Source organism: Genypterus blacodes, unplaced genomic scaffold (assembly GCF_046128005.1).
Source record: "Genypterus blacodes isolate CSIRO-AG114 ecotype Tasmania unplaced genomic scaffold, CSIRO-AGI_Gbla_v1 ptg000109l_1, whole genome shotgun sequence".
In the NCBI taxonomy this organism is placed as follows: Eukaryota; Metazoa; Chordata; class Actinopteri; order Ophidiiformes; family Ophidiidae; genus Genypterus; species Genypterus blacodes.
In genome coordinates this window covers 137880-150969 of record NW_027466913.1, presented here as the reverse complement: position 1 = coordinate 150969, position 13090 = coordinate 137880, and the positions used below count along the sequence as shown (strand labels likewise).

At 46.5% G+C, this 13090-nt stretch overlaps 2 protein-coding genes across 2 annotated transcripts; both read right to left on the bottom strand.

Annotated features, from left to right (window-relative positions):
- Positions 1 to 1457: 1457 nt before the first annotated feature.
- Positions 1458 to 4456, bottom strand: LOC143008994 (E3 ubiquitin-protein ligase TRIM21-like). Its single transcript, XM_076160983.1, has 3 exons — positions 4350 to 4456; positions 4096 to 4190; positions 1458 to 3984 (listed from the first exon to the last, which is right to left on the bottom strand). Exon 3 carries the CDS (start codon positions 3945 to 3947, stop codon positions 2520 to 2522), a length of 1428 nt encoding a protein of 475 aa, XP_076017098.1. The 5' UTR covers positions 3948 to 3984; positions 4096 to 4190; positions 4350 to 4456; the 3' UTR covers positions 1458 to 2519.
- Positions 4457 to 9154: 4698 nt separating this feature from the next.
- Positions 9155 to 12153, bottom strand: LOC143008993 (zinc finger protein RFP-like). Its single transcript, XM_076160982.1, has 3 exons — positions 12047 to 12153; positions 11793 to 11887; positions 9155 to 11681 (listed from the first exon to the last, which is right to left on the bottom strand). The coding sequence occupies exon 3, from the start codon at positions 11642 to 11644 to the stop codon at positions 10217 to 10219; it is 1428 nt and encodes a 475-aa protein (XP_076017097.1). The 5' UTR covers positions 11645 to 11681; positions 11793 to 11887; positions 12047 to 12153; the 3' UTR covers positions 9155 to 10216.
- Between the last annotated feature and the right edge of the window lie 937 nt (positions 12154 to 13090).

Genomic DNA, 13090 nt, shown 5'->3' with positions numbered 1-13090 from the left:
CTTAGCCTAACACATATGGATGCATGATTACCGACATGTATAGAGGATTAATTAAGCAAAACGGATAGAATGATAAATGACTTGTCTGACTATCAATCAATCAATCAATCCATTACCCCTTATGGCTCGGCCTTAGTCAATATACAGGTCAGGTATGGGAACGCACTGTACTGTAGTGTCTGTTATGAATGACGAGCAAGGGCGACACCATGTGGACAAATCAAGGAAGTGAACAAAAAGACAGTGTCTTAAACGTTCATAAGAATATGAGTGAGTTTCACTGCAATCTGCAACAATTTCAATTTTCATTTTCATTGCAGTGATTCCTAATGATTGCATCTAAAATAGTTCATGAAATTAATACAGTTATTGATTTCTTATTAGCCCACACACACACACTTTAAGTGTGTATTTTCTCTCTGAGCTTAGCCAGTTGTTTCATGTCGATGCCGCAGCCACCGCACACAATCACCAGCAGGGGGCGCAAAGGGGTTGGAAGGCGACCTAGAAGGAAAGAAGTTATTGAGGAAAATGTATAATCTATAAAGTTTAATATGCCAGAAGTGTAAGAGAGAAACACGGTCCTCATCTGGGAGCGCACACACACACACACACACACACACACACACACACACACACACACACACACACACACACTCACACTCCTGCACCAGTCCAGTCGTTTGTAATTCTATCGGTCGGTTTCAGTCTCTGAGCCCAAACCCGAACCCCCCTCCGCTCCCTGACCTCCCGCTGTGAGGCTCAGTCACACACTCTGATACTTCAAGCACAGCAGGAAATAACAGAACTCTTCCCCGCGAGTACAAACAGCTGATACGCGTCGCTGTCCCTTCAGCACCACACACACGTCGAACACGTTTCTACTCTCACACACAAATCCAGCCGAAAATAAACTTTTACCGATCGAACACGAAGCCGCCGCCATCTTTCCGGATCATCCTGCACTTTTACGGATCGATCAATCGGCCCGACACGCGCCGCATTTCCAGCTGAAGTTAATTAGGAGCGGAGGAGCGGAGAGACGTTATTGGCCTACTTACCATCAATCGCCATGATGTTCTGTTTTGGATTCGACCAAAGCGGGCGGTGAAGAAGGGGGAGCGGACCATTGTGAGGCTGGAAGGAGGGGGGGAGAGGGAATGGTACAGTCCAAGGCAGGAGGAGGACAAGGAGGGAGAGGTGGATGAAAAGGAAGAGGAGGGAGAGGTGGATGAACAGGAAGAGGAGGAGGGAGAGGTGGATATAGAGGAAGAGGGGGAGGCAGAGGAGGAGGGGGAGGAGGAAGAGGAGGACTGCGAGTAGGAGGGAGCAGAGGATGGAGAGGTGGATGAGGAGGAAGAGGAGGAGGAGGAGGAGGATGTCAGTGTATAAACATGATTTAAAGACAAGATCGACTCTATTTACATCAAATCAGGAACATCAGAGGAAGAGAGAAGTTGAAGTTAGTGACTGCACTTTAATCGGTTTGGAGAAGAAAAAAATCAGAATTTTACAAAACGGAAGCCCTAAATCTTTCCTATGGGTCCAGACTCATAAAGGTGTGTGGTTTATGTTTACAGCTCTGGTGTCCTCTGAGCTCTAACAGGCTCATGATTCTGCTGCTTCCTGCCAGACACTAAATCACAGCCAGCAGCTTCCTCACGTGTAAATCACTCTGAAGCACCGCTGTGCTTCCTGAGCGCAGACGACAGCTCTGACAATCAAAAGAGAAAGATTTGTAGTTTCAGCCAACAGTCAGGATCATCAGGGTTCAGAGGATGAATCACATGACGACAGCTGACATGTAGTCACGTTCTCCAATCTGCCTCAGCGTGAGTCTGAGCGTTAAACACACCATAACAACATGAAAAAAATCAAATATATATATATGAAAAATTCATACGGTCGGCCCTGATGAGAGGATTAGATCTATGTGCTGCTTCTTGCTGCAGCTGTACACAAACCAGAGGGTGGAGAAGAACTTCAGCACAAGGTAACGGCCTGGAATCAACACAATCATTCATATTGAACTCTGACCCCAAAACATAACCCCACAAGAACACAAAGAGCCCCTCAGGTTTATGTGATCAGAACCTCTTATGACCTCATGACACTCAGGTCACCATTTGTAGTTTTCAGCTCAACAAAACTATCAAAAACAGGCAGTGTTGCTCTATAATATGAAACACACTCGGGTCCTTCTGTCTACAAGGGCGTCTGAGGTCACCGGAACACTTTCAGGTTCCGTATGCATGTAAGTGTGATCAATCAAACCTTTTGATCACACTTACATGCAAAGACTTTACTAAAAGCTTCTGATTGATTAATAAATGAACAGTAGTCGCAGTTCTTAGATCAGTGTGAGTAAATTGTTGTGTTACAGCGGTAAGACGCAACCAGAAACAAATATGATGTCATCAGAATGTGAAGAAAAGACAAAGTAAAGAGGGAAGACCAGCTGATCCTCTGTACTTTAGTTCCTTTAAAGCACAGAATGGTTTCATATAAACTCCTGCAGGTTAGGCAGAGTGACTGACAGCTGAGATGATCAGAGGGGCGGAGTTTGTACCATCCTCATAAGGACTGGCACAGAAGAATGGGAGGAGCTTATGAGTGAAGGAGCAGCCAGTGAAGGAGAAGATCAGAGCTGGAGCATCCACGTCATAGAAGGAGACCAGACCCTCCTCATAGTCCACAAACACGCCCACCTTCTCTGGCTGTGACTTTCGACTCAGAGGGACACGAGGTTCAGCAAGAGCTTCATACTCTTCATTCCACAACCCTAAAGTCCAGTAACCACGCTGAGGCCTCAGTCTGACTTCTCCCTTCCTCTGGCTCGTCTCTCTGGTAACTCCTAAAGCCCACGCTCCCTCTCCATTGACCTGAACCTCAAAGTAAAATCTTCCAGAGGAGAAACTCTGCTTTCCTAAAACAAAACGATATGTATCAAATCTCTGTGGGTTGTCTGGGAGATTCTTCTGTGCTGCTTCATCACCAGAGTAAAATTGTTTCTCATCATCAGACAGGATCAGAATAGGATGAGCTGTATCAGGATCCAGTGTCACGTCCACTGCAAACTGCTGGATCCTCCTCAGCTCCACCTTCAGCAGCTTCTTCAGCTCTTCACTGATGGTCTCCTCCAGCTGAGCCACAGCTTTCACCACACTCCCCTCGTGTGACCTTTGATGGACTGTGACCTGTGTCAAGTCCTTAGTGGGAGGAGCAGAGCTGATGGATGAGAAGCTCTGGAAGATGTGGAGGGGATCTTCAGAGAGTAGGAGCTTCTCTGCCTCAGCAGCTCTCTCTCTCTGTCCAGAGAGTTCCTGCTGCAGCTCTTTGATGAAGTCTTCAGTCTGTTTCTCTGTGCTCCTCTGCTTCTCCTTCACAGTCTCAATGAAGTCGGCCTGGACTTTCTCCACAAGCTGCTTCAGAGCGGTGAAGACCTGATCTCCATCTGCTCTCTCTCTGTCTGCAGCTTCCATGCTGAGCTTTGCTGACTGTTTCATCTCCTGGATCTTCAGTGGTGTCAGCTTGATCTTCTGCTGATGTTCAGCCACCATCTTCTCCAGCTCGGACTTCTTTCCTTCATATCCTTCTTCCAGAAGAACAAACTCATGGTTCTTGTGGTCTAAAACAGGACAGAGTGAACACACACAGGTCTGGTCGGTCTCGCAGAAGAGCTCCAGAGGTTTCTTGTGCTTCTTACACAACCTGTCCTCCAGGTTGTCCACAGGATGGATCAGCTGGTGTGATCTCAGGCGTGCTGCTGTCCGATGAGGCTCCAGATGAGTCTCACAGTAGGAGGCCTCACACTTCAGGCAGGACTTGATGGCCTTTAGTTTGCTTCCAGTGCAGACGTCACACTGGACTTCTCCTGGTTTGGCAGCTGGTCCCTCTGATCTTCTGCTGGCTTCGTTTTGCCTCGACTGTCTGAACTCAGCGGCCATCTGAGATATGAACGTGTTCACCTGTAGCTCAGGTCTTCTAACACAGAGCACACACAAACTGGACGTTACTGTCCCAGTATTATACTGGTCACGGTATAATTATTTACATGCCGTCATCGGCCGATGACGGCAAACAGGCTGCACTCACTTCACTTCCTGTTGTTGTGGTTGTCGTGGTTGCGGCTCCGTGCTGCGACTCACTGACGCAGCTAAACACTCACTTCCTGCCGCTGTTTTCTTGCTCTGACGGTAAAAACTGCCATGTGTTTACAAACACCAACGTGTGTGAACCAGAGCCAAGCCTTTAACACTGAAGCAGTAAGTGAGAGCAGTGAAGTGAGAGCAGCTCAGCCTGGACTTCATGCTGCTGCTGCTGAAACTCAATATTCTGTCTGCACTCACCAGAGTTTGAGTCTGAGACGCTGCAGAGACAAACTTGGACAAACTTCTGAGTCTCCGGCTTCTCGTCTGCTTCAGTCGAGGCTCTGCTGGACTCTGACTGACTGACTGACTCGTTTCTGGAAAGTGACGTTAGCTTCTCCTGTTGCTCCTCCCCCTCCCCTTTCTGTAGATGTTGTTCTCTCACTGCTGAATGAGTGAGCGAGTGTGTGTGTGTGTGTGTGTGTGTGTGATATCATACGGAGGATGGACACTTTATTCGTGGTTTTGTCTTCTAGCCTTACCTGATAGTAGCGTTGCTATGGTTACCTGAAGTGAAAGTCTGTGCTGAACTATTGATCACCTGAAAGTCAAACATGTTTCCAGATTTGATACCAAACATGAAATCACTTCAAGGCAAACAGCTGACACGACCTCATCCAAACTTTATTGTTTTTGTTTCAAAAATCCCTGTAAGTGACAAAGACCAAACACAGAATTCAGTCTATTCATTTTTTTTGCTATTTGTTTTTATTGAAGCAAACATTTTACATGACATCATTTTTAGAGAGAGAGAGAGAGAGAGAGAGAGAGAGAGAGAGAGAGAGGTTGTATTATTATTACTGTTGTTGTTGTTAAACTTTATACGTAGACCCTGAGGTAAAATAGGTAATATGAGGTACAGGTAGATTGAAACTAAAACAGCTGGAAGCCGCGGCCTCTGCAGGTTGTGAGAACATGGCACAGTAGTGTGGAGGCAGAGTCCAGGATGGCATCAGAGATGTTGATGCGATGATCTCATAGGGTAAATACAGTTTTTACAGGATGATGTCAAACAGCAATGTAGGCTACTACAAATCTCATCATAGGCTGTGGTCAAGAGAAGGAGAGGAGAGAGAAACAATAAAACAAAACAAAGAGAGGATATCCCACCCTGAGACCCAACCCAACCCCACAGTCACACAACCCTGCACCCATACAACCCCATCCTGGCCTGCCTGGGATGTCAAATAAAATGAAAAAATAAAAAGGAAGTGTTGGGTGTTCAGGTTTTCAGTCACTGGTCTGGCACAGCCATAGTCCTTCTGGATTCAAGGGCGTCTAAGGTCACCGGAACACTTTCAGGTCACGTCTCATAAGCTGGTTGTAATTCTGATCATTTATGAATCAGAATCAGCTGCTCTGGATCTTTCCTCATCAGATATCAGTCAACGTTCAGGAAAAACGTCTTCTTGCTGTATGAACTCGACTCAGGCGAAGCTCAGCTGCGATCTGTTCTCTGCGTCAGACGTCACGTGGAGAAGTGGATGCTGCTTCCTGACATCACAGCTCCATCTGTACCCGCTCACGCTAAATAGGTTTGCGTGCGGCGCAGGCAGAACGTCTCATAAGTGCTTGTTTCATGAGCTGCAGCGCTCTGGATTCCTGGTATTCTGATCTAAATCTCTCTGTCATTGCTTTGTGCTGCTGCTTCGTCCCCCATTTCCTCACCAGGATCATTAAGCCTCCACTCGTTTCCATCCAATCAAATCCTAATTAAGCTTCTGCCCCCATCGCCGTCCGGAGCAGTAAGTCGAAGTGCCAGCCCTGCTCTCCTGCTCCCCTGCTCCCTTGCTCCCCTGCTCCCTTGCTCCCTGCACTCCTGCTCCCACTGAGCAGAACATAAACACGATGTTCCTCCTCCTCTAAACACACAGCTGTTGCATTTTGTCGATGTCGATGTGAACTTGCTACAACAGGACGATAGAACCCATCAATGTCAAGATACGATTAACACTCGCTAGTCATCACTGCGTTGCCATGGAGACGTGCAGCAGCTGCCGAGCTCTACCTTGTGACTCCTTGTCAGAAACATGAGCAAGTAATCACCAATGGTGGCAACTCTCTCTCTCTCTCTCTCTCTCTCTCTCTCTCTCTCTCTCTCTCTCTCTCTCTCTGTGCTCCTGGTTTTAGAGCCGCCCTCTCATTGGACGGGATTTGAACACAGCAGCGTGTGTTTCATAACACGCTTGAACACATCAGGTGCTGATCTAAAAGACAGTGGCTGAGTTCAGAACTGATGGATCTGTGATAGAGGGGCTGGCAGTGTGTTTGAGAGAGTTCAGTGTGTATGTGTGTGTGTGTGTGCGTGTGTGTGTGTGTGTGTGAATGTGTGTGTGTGTGTGTGTGTGTGTGTGTGTGTGTGTGTGTGTGTGTGTGTGTGTTTCCAATACAGCTGCCGAGAGTAGTTTGTTTTAAAAAATTAAGAAATGCAGAAGAAACATTTCCAATATGAACAATGATTGCTTAATGACATTTGAGGACACACAGCTTCTTCACCAATATGACAGGAAAGTGTGTGTGTGCGTGCCCATAGCCACCATAGTCATGCATGCCCCCCACACACACACACACACACATATATATATATATATATATATATATATATATATGGAACCATACACTCTGCTGTTTCCTTCTTCATCCATTCTTGTTTACTTGGTTCTATTTTTAGCAGCGGCGGCGGCGTCGGGCTCATGTGCCGGCCTCATCAGAGCAGCTCCATCCTGTTGTCATAGAAATGAGCGAGTGTGACCAGGTGGAGAGAGAGAGAGAGAGAGAGGCTGTTAATAACCGTCAGTCACTGAGCTACATGATGGTCCATTAAAACAGCACCTGGCGTGTCACCGTCCCTCCAGACCTCCTCTGCCTCTGAGCCTTCTTCACCATGCAGCCATCATGGCTCCCTTTGACCTTGGGTTGAGCAACGTCTGCTTTCCAGGGAATTACCCAATGACCTCATGCTTCGGCTGTTACAGCGTCACTGTGGAAATTGGTTTTCCAGCGGCTCCACACACTCCTGATTGCCTGAGAGGTGTTTCATTACAGCGAAGTTTAGATCAGGATCATTCACTTCCTCCAAACAAGAATGGATGCTTATCGCTTAGCAACAAGTATCTGAGTGTTTTTTATTGGTCATAAAAAACACCCCTCAAGGTTGAGTTGTGATGTGTGTATTCTGTGTGCCATTCACACACACTACAAAGCATTATGGGATGTCATCTAGAAGAAATCTCTTTAAGTCTCCACTTCCTGTGATTATGTTACTTAATTCTTTATATTTAGAGAGCAAGAAAACAAATATAGAATCCAATCTGACTCTGACATCAACATTGATCACATATATATGAATTGAATTTGAAATAAAAGAATAGATTCCCTATTGGAATGTTGTTTATTATAAAGATCCTATAAATGCTTGATTGAATGCATTTTTCTATGGTTCAATCAGTTCACCCCTGTGTTTCAGTGCTCAGCCTGTGTGTGATCGCTCCCCTGCAGGCTCTGCAGCTCAGACAGAACACAGAGGAGCCGTTTCCATAGTAATTCCTCCTTAGCCTAACACATATGGATGCATGATTACCGACATGTATAGAGGATTAATTAAGCAAAACGGATAGAATGATAAATGACTTGTCTGACTATCAATCAATCAATCAATCCATTACCCCTTATGGCTCGGCCTTAGTCAATATACAGGTCAGGTATGGGAACGCACTGTACTGTAGTGTCTGTTATGAATGACGAGCAAGGGCGACACCATGTGGACAAATCAAGGAAGTGAACAAAAAGACAGTGTCTTAAACGTTCATAAGAATATGAGTGAGTTTCACTGCAATCTGCAACAATTTCAATTTTCATTTTCATTGCAGTGATTCCTAATGATTGCATCTAAAATAGTTCATGAAATTAATACAGTTATTGATTTCTTATTAGCCCACACACACACACTTTAAGTGTGTATTTTCTCTCTGAGCTTAGCCAGTTGTTTCATGTCGATGCCGCAGCCACCGCACACAATCACCAGCAGGGGGCGCAAAGGGGTTGGAAGGCGACCTAGAAGGAAAGAAGTTATTGAGGAAAATGTATAATCTATAAAGTTTAATATGCCAGAAGTGTAAGAGAGAAACACGGTCCTCATCTGGGAGCGCACACACACACACACACACACACACACACACACACACACACACACACACACACACACACTCACACTCCTGCACCAGTCCAGTCGTTTGTAATTCTATCGGTCGGTTTCAGTCTCTGAGCCCAAACCCGAACCCCCCTCCGCTCCCTGACCTCCCGCTGTGAGGCTCAGTCACACACTCTGATACTTCAAGCACAGCAGGAAATAACAGAACTCTTCCCCGCGAGTACAAACAGCTGATACGCGTCGCTGTCCCTTCAGCACCACACACACGTCGAACACGTTTCTACTCTCACACACAAATCCAGCCGAAAATAAACTTTTACCGATCGAACACGAAGCCGCCGCCATCTTTCCGGATCATCCTGCACTTTTACGGATCGATCAATCGGCCCGACACGCGCCGCATTTCCAGCTGAAGTTAATTAGGAGCGGAGGAGCGGAGAGACGTTATTGGCCTACTTACCATCAATCGCCATGATGTTCTGTTTTGGATTCGACCAAAGCGGGCGGTGAAGAAGGGGGAGCGGACCATTGTGAGGCTGGAAGGAGGGGGGGAGAGGGAATGGTACAGTCCAAGGCAGGAGGAGGACAAGGAGGGAGAGGTGGATGAAAAGGAAGAGGAGGGAGAGGTGGATGAACAGGAAGAGGAGGAGGGAGAGGTGGATATAGAGGAAGAGGGGGAGGCAGAGGAGGAGGGGGAGGAGGAAGAGGAGGACTGCGAGTAGGAGGGAGCAGAGGATGGAGAGGTGGATGAGGAGGAAGAGGAGGAGGAGGAGGAGGATGTCAGTGTATAAACATGATTTAAAGACAAGATCGACTCTATTTACATCAAATCAGGAACATCAGAGGAAGAGAGAAGTTGAAGTTAGTGACTGCACTTTAATCGGTTTGGAGAAGAAAAAAATCAGAATTTTACAAAACGGAAGCCCTAAATCTTTCCTATGGGTCCAGACTCATAAAGGTGTGTGGTTTATGTTTACAGCTCTGGTGTCCTCTGAGCTCTAACAGGCTCATGATTCTGCTGCTTCCTGCCAGACACTAAATCACAGCCAGCAGCTTCCTCACGTGTAAATCACTCTGAAGCACCGCTGTGCTTCCTGAGCGCAGACGACAGCTCTGACAATCAAAAGAGAAAGATTTGTAGTTTCAGCCAACAGTCAGGATCATCAGGGTTCAGAGGATGAATCACATGACGACAGCTGACATGTAGTCACGTTCTCCAATCTGCCTCAGCGTGAGTCTGAGCGTTAAACACACCATAACAACATGAAAAAAATCAAATATATATATATGAAAAATTCATACGGTCGGCCCTGATGAGAGGATTAGATCTATGTGCTGCTTCTTGCTGCAGCTGTACACAAACCAGAGGGTGGAGAAGAACTTCAGCACAAGGTAACGGCCTGGAATCAACACAATCATTCATATTGAACTCTGACCCCAAAACATAACCCCACAAGAACACAAAGAGCCCCTCAGGTTTATGTGATCAGAACCTCTTATGACCTCATGACACTCAGGTCACCATTTGTAGTTTTCAGCTCAACAAAACTATCAAAAACAGGCAGTGTTGCTCTATAATATGAAACACACTCGGGTCCTTCTGTCTACAAGGGCGTCTGAGGTCACCGGAACACTTTCAGGTTCCGTATGCATGTAAGTGTGATCAATCAAACCTTTTGATCACACTTACATGCAAAGACTTTACTAAAAGCTTCTGATTGATTAATAAATGAACAGTAGTCGCAGTTCTTAGATCAGTGTGAGTAAATTGTTGTGTTACAGCGGTAAGACGCAACCAGAAACAAATATGATGTCATCAGAATGTGAAGAAAAGACAAAGTAAAGAGGGAAGACCAGCTGATCCTCTGTACTTTAGTTCCTTTAAAGCACAGAATGGTTTCATATAAACTCCTGCAGGTTAGGCAGAGTGACTGACAGCTGAGATGATCAGAGGGGCGGAGTTTGTACCATCCTCATAAGGACTGGCACAGAAGAATGGGAGGAGCTTATGAGTGAAGGAGCAGCCAGTGAAGGAGAAGATCAGAGCTGGAGCATCCACGTCATAGAAGGAGACCAGACCCTCCTCATAGTCCACAAACACGCCCACCTTCTCTGGCTGTGACTTTAGACTCAGAGGGACACGAGGTTCAGCAAGAGCTTCATACTCTTCATTCCACAACCCTAAAGTCCAGTAACCACGCTGAGGCCTCAGTCTGACTTCTCCCTTCCTCTGGCTCGTCTCTCTGGTAACTCCTAAAGCCCACGCTCCCTCTCCATTGACCTGAACCTCAAAGTAAAATCTTCCAGAGGAGAAACTCTGCTTTCCTAAAACAAAACCATATGTATCAAATCTCTGTGGGTTGTCTGGGAGATTCTTCTGTGCTGCTTCATCACCAGAGTAAAATTGTTTCTCATCATCAGACAGGATCAGACTAGGATGAGCTGTATCAGGATCCAGTGTCACGTCCACTGCAAACTGCTGGATCCTCCTCAGCTCCACCTTCAGCAGCTTCTTCAGCTCTTCACTGATGGTCTCCTCCAGCTGAGCCACAGCTTTCACCACACTCCCCTCGTGTGACCTTTGATGGACTGTGACCTGTGTCAAGTCCTTAGTGGGAGGAGCAGAGCTGATGGATGAGAAGCTCTGGAAGATGTGGAGGGGATCTTCAGAGAGTAGGAGCTTCTCTGCCTCAGCAGCTCTCTCTCTCTGTCCAGAGAGTTCCTGCTGCAGCTCTTTGATGAAGTCTTCAGTCTGTTTCTCTGTGCTCCTCTGCTTCTCCTTCACAGTCTCAATGAAGTCGGCCTGGACTTTCTCCACAAGCTGCTTCAGAGCGGTGAAGACCTGATCTCCATCTGCTCTCTCTCTGTCTGCAGCTTCCATGCTGAGCTTTGCTGACTGTTTCATCTCCTGGATCTTCAGTGGTGTCAGCTTGATCTTCTGCTGATGTTCAGCCACCATCTTCTCCAGCTCGGACTTCTTTCCTTCATATCCTTCTTCCAGAAGAACAAACTCATGGTTCTTGTGGTCTAAAACAGGACAGAGTGAACACACACAGGTCTGGTCGGTCTCGCAGAAGAGCTCCAGAGGTTTCTTGTGCTTCTTACACAACCTGTCCTCCAGGTTGTCCACAGGATGGATCAGCTGGTGTGATCTCAGGCGTGCTGCTGTCCGATGAGGCTCCAGATGAGTCTCACAGTAGGAGGCCTCACACTTCAGGCAGGACTTGATGGCCTTTAGTTTGCTTCCAGTGCAGACGTCACACTGGACTTCTCCTGGTTTGGCAGCTGGTCCCTCTGATCTTCTGCTGGCTTCGTTTTGCCTCGACTGTCTGAACTCAGCGGCCATCTGAGATATGAACGTGTTCACCTGTAGCTCAGGTCTTCTAACACAGAGCACACACAAACTGGACGTTACTGTCCCAGTATTATACTGGTCACGGTATAATTATTTACATGCCGTCATCGGCCGATGACGGCAAACAGGCTGCACTCACTTCACTTCCTGTTGTTGTGGTTGTCGTGGTTGCGGCTCCGTGCTGCGACTCACTGACGCAGCTAAACACTCACTTCCTGCCGCTGTTTTCTTGCTCTGACGGTAAAAACTGCCATGTGTTTACAAACACCAACGTGTGTGAACCAGAGCCAAGCCTTTAACACTGAAGCAGTAAGTGAGAGCAGTGAAGTGAGAGCAGCTCAGCCTGGACTTCATGCTGCTGCTGCTGAAACTCAATATTCTGTCTGCACTCACCAGAGTTTGAGTCTGAGACGCTGCAGAGACAAACTTGGACAAACTTCTGAGTCTCCGGCTTCTCGTCTGCTTCAGTCGAGGCTCTGCTGGACTCTGACTGACTGACTGACTCGTTTCTGGAAAGTGACGTTAGCTTCTCCTGTTGCTCCTCCCCCTCCCCTTTCTGTAGATGTTGTTCTCTCACTGCTGAATGAGTGAGCGAGTGTGTGTGTGTGTGTGTGTGTGTGTGTGATATCATACGGAGGATGGACACTTTATTCGTGGTTTTGTCTTCTAGCCTTACCTGATAGTAGCGTTGCTATGGTTACCTGAAGTGAAAGTCTGTGCTGAACTATTGATCACCTGAAAGTCAAACGTTTCCAGATTTGATACCAAACATGAAATCACTTCAAGGCAAACAGCTGACACGACCTCATCCAAACTTTATTGTTTTTGTTTCAAAAATCCCTGTAAGTGACAAAGACCAAACACAGAATTCAGTCTATTCATTTTTTTTGCTATTTGTTTTTATTGAAGCAAACATTTTACATGACATCATTTTTAGAGAGAGAGAGAGAGAGAGAGAGAGAGAGAGAGAGAGAGAGGTTGTATTATTATTACTGTTGTTGTTGTTAAACTTTATACGTAGACCCTGAGGTAAAATAGGTAATATGAGGTACAGGTAGATTGAAACTAAAACAGCTGGAAGCCGCGGCCTCTGCAGGTTGTGAGAACATGGCACAGTAGTGTGGAGGCAGAGTCCAGGATGGCATCAGAGATGTTGATGCGATGATCTCATAGGGTAAATACAGTTTTTACAGGATGATGTCAAACAGCAATGTAGGCTACTACAAATCTCATCATAGGCTGTGGTCAAGAGAAGGAGAGGAGAGAGAAACAATAAAACAAAACAAAGAGAGGATATCCCACCCTGAGACCCAACCCAACCCCACAGTCACACAACCCTGCACCCATACAACCCCATCCTGGCCTGCCTGGGATGTCAAATAAAATGAAAAAATAAAAAGGAAGTGTTGGGTGTTCAGGTTTTCAGTCACTGGTCTG

Coding starts and splice junctions, on each gene's coding strand:
- LOC143008994 (XM_076160983.1), bottom strand. CDS start 3,947: ATGGCCGCTGAGTTCAGACAGTCGAGGCAAAACGAAGCCAGCAGAAGA.
- LOC143008993 (XM_076160982.1), bottom strand. CDS start 11,644: ATGGCCGCTGAGTTCAGACAGTCGAGGCAAAACGAAGCCAGCAGAAGA.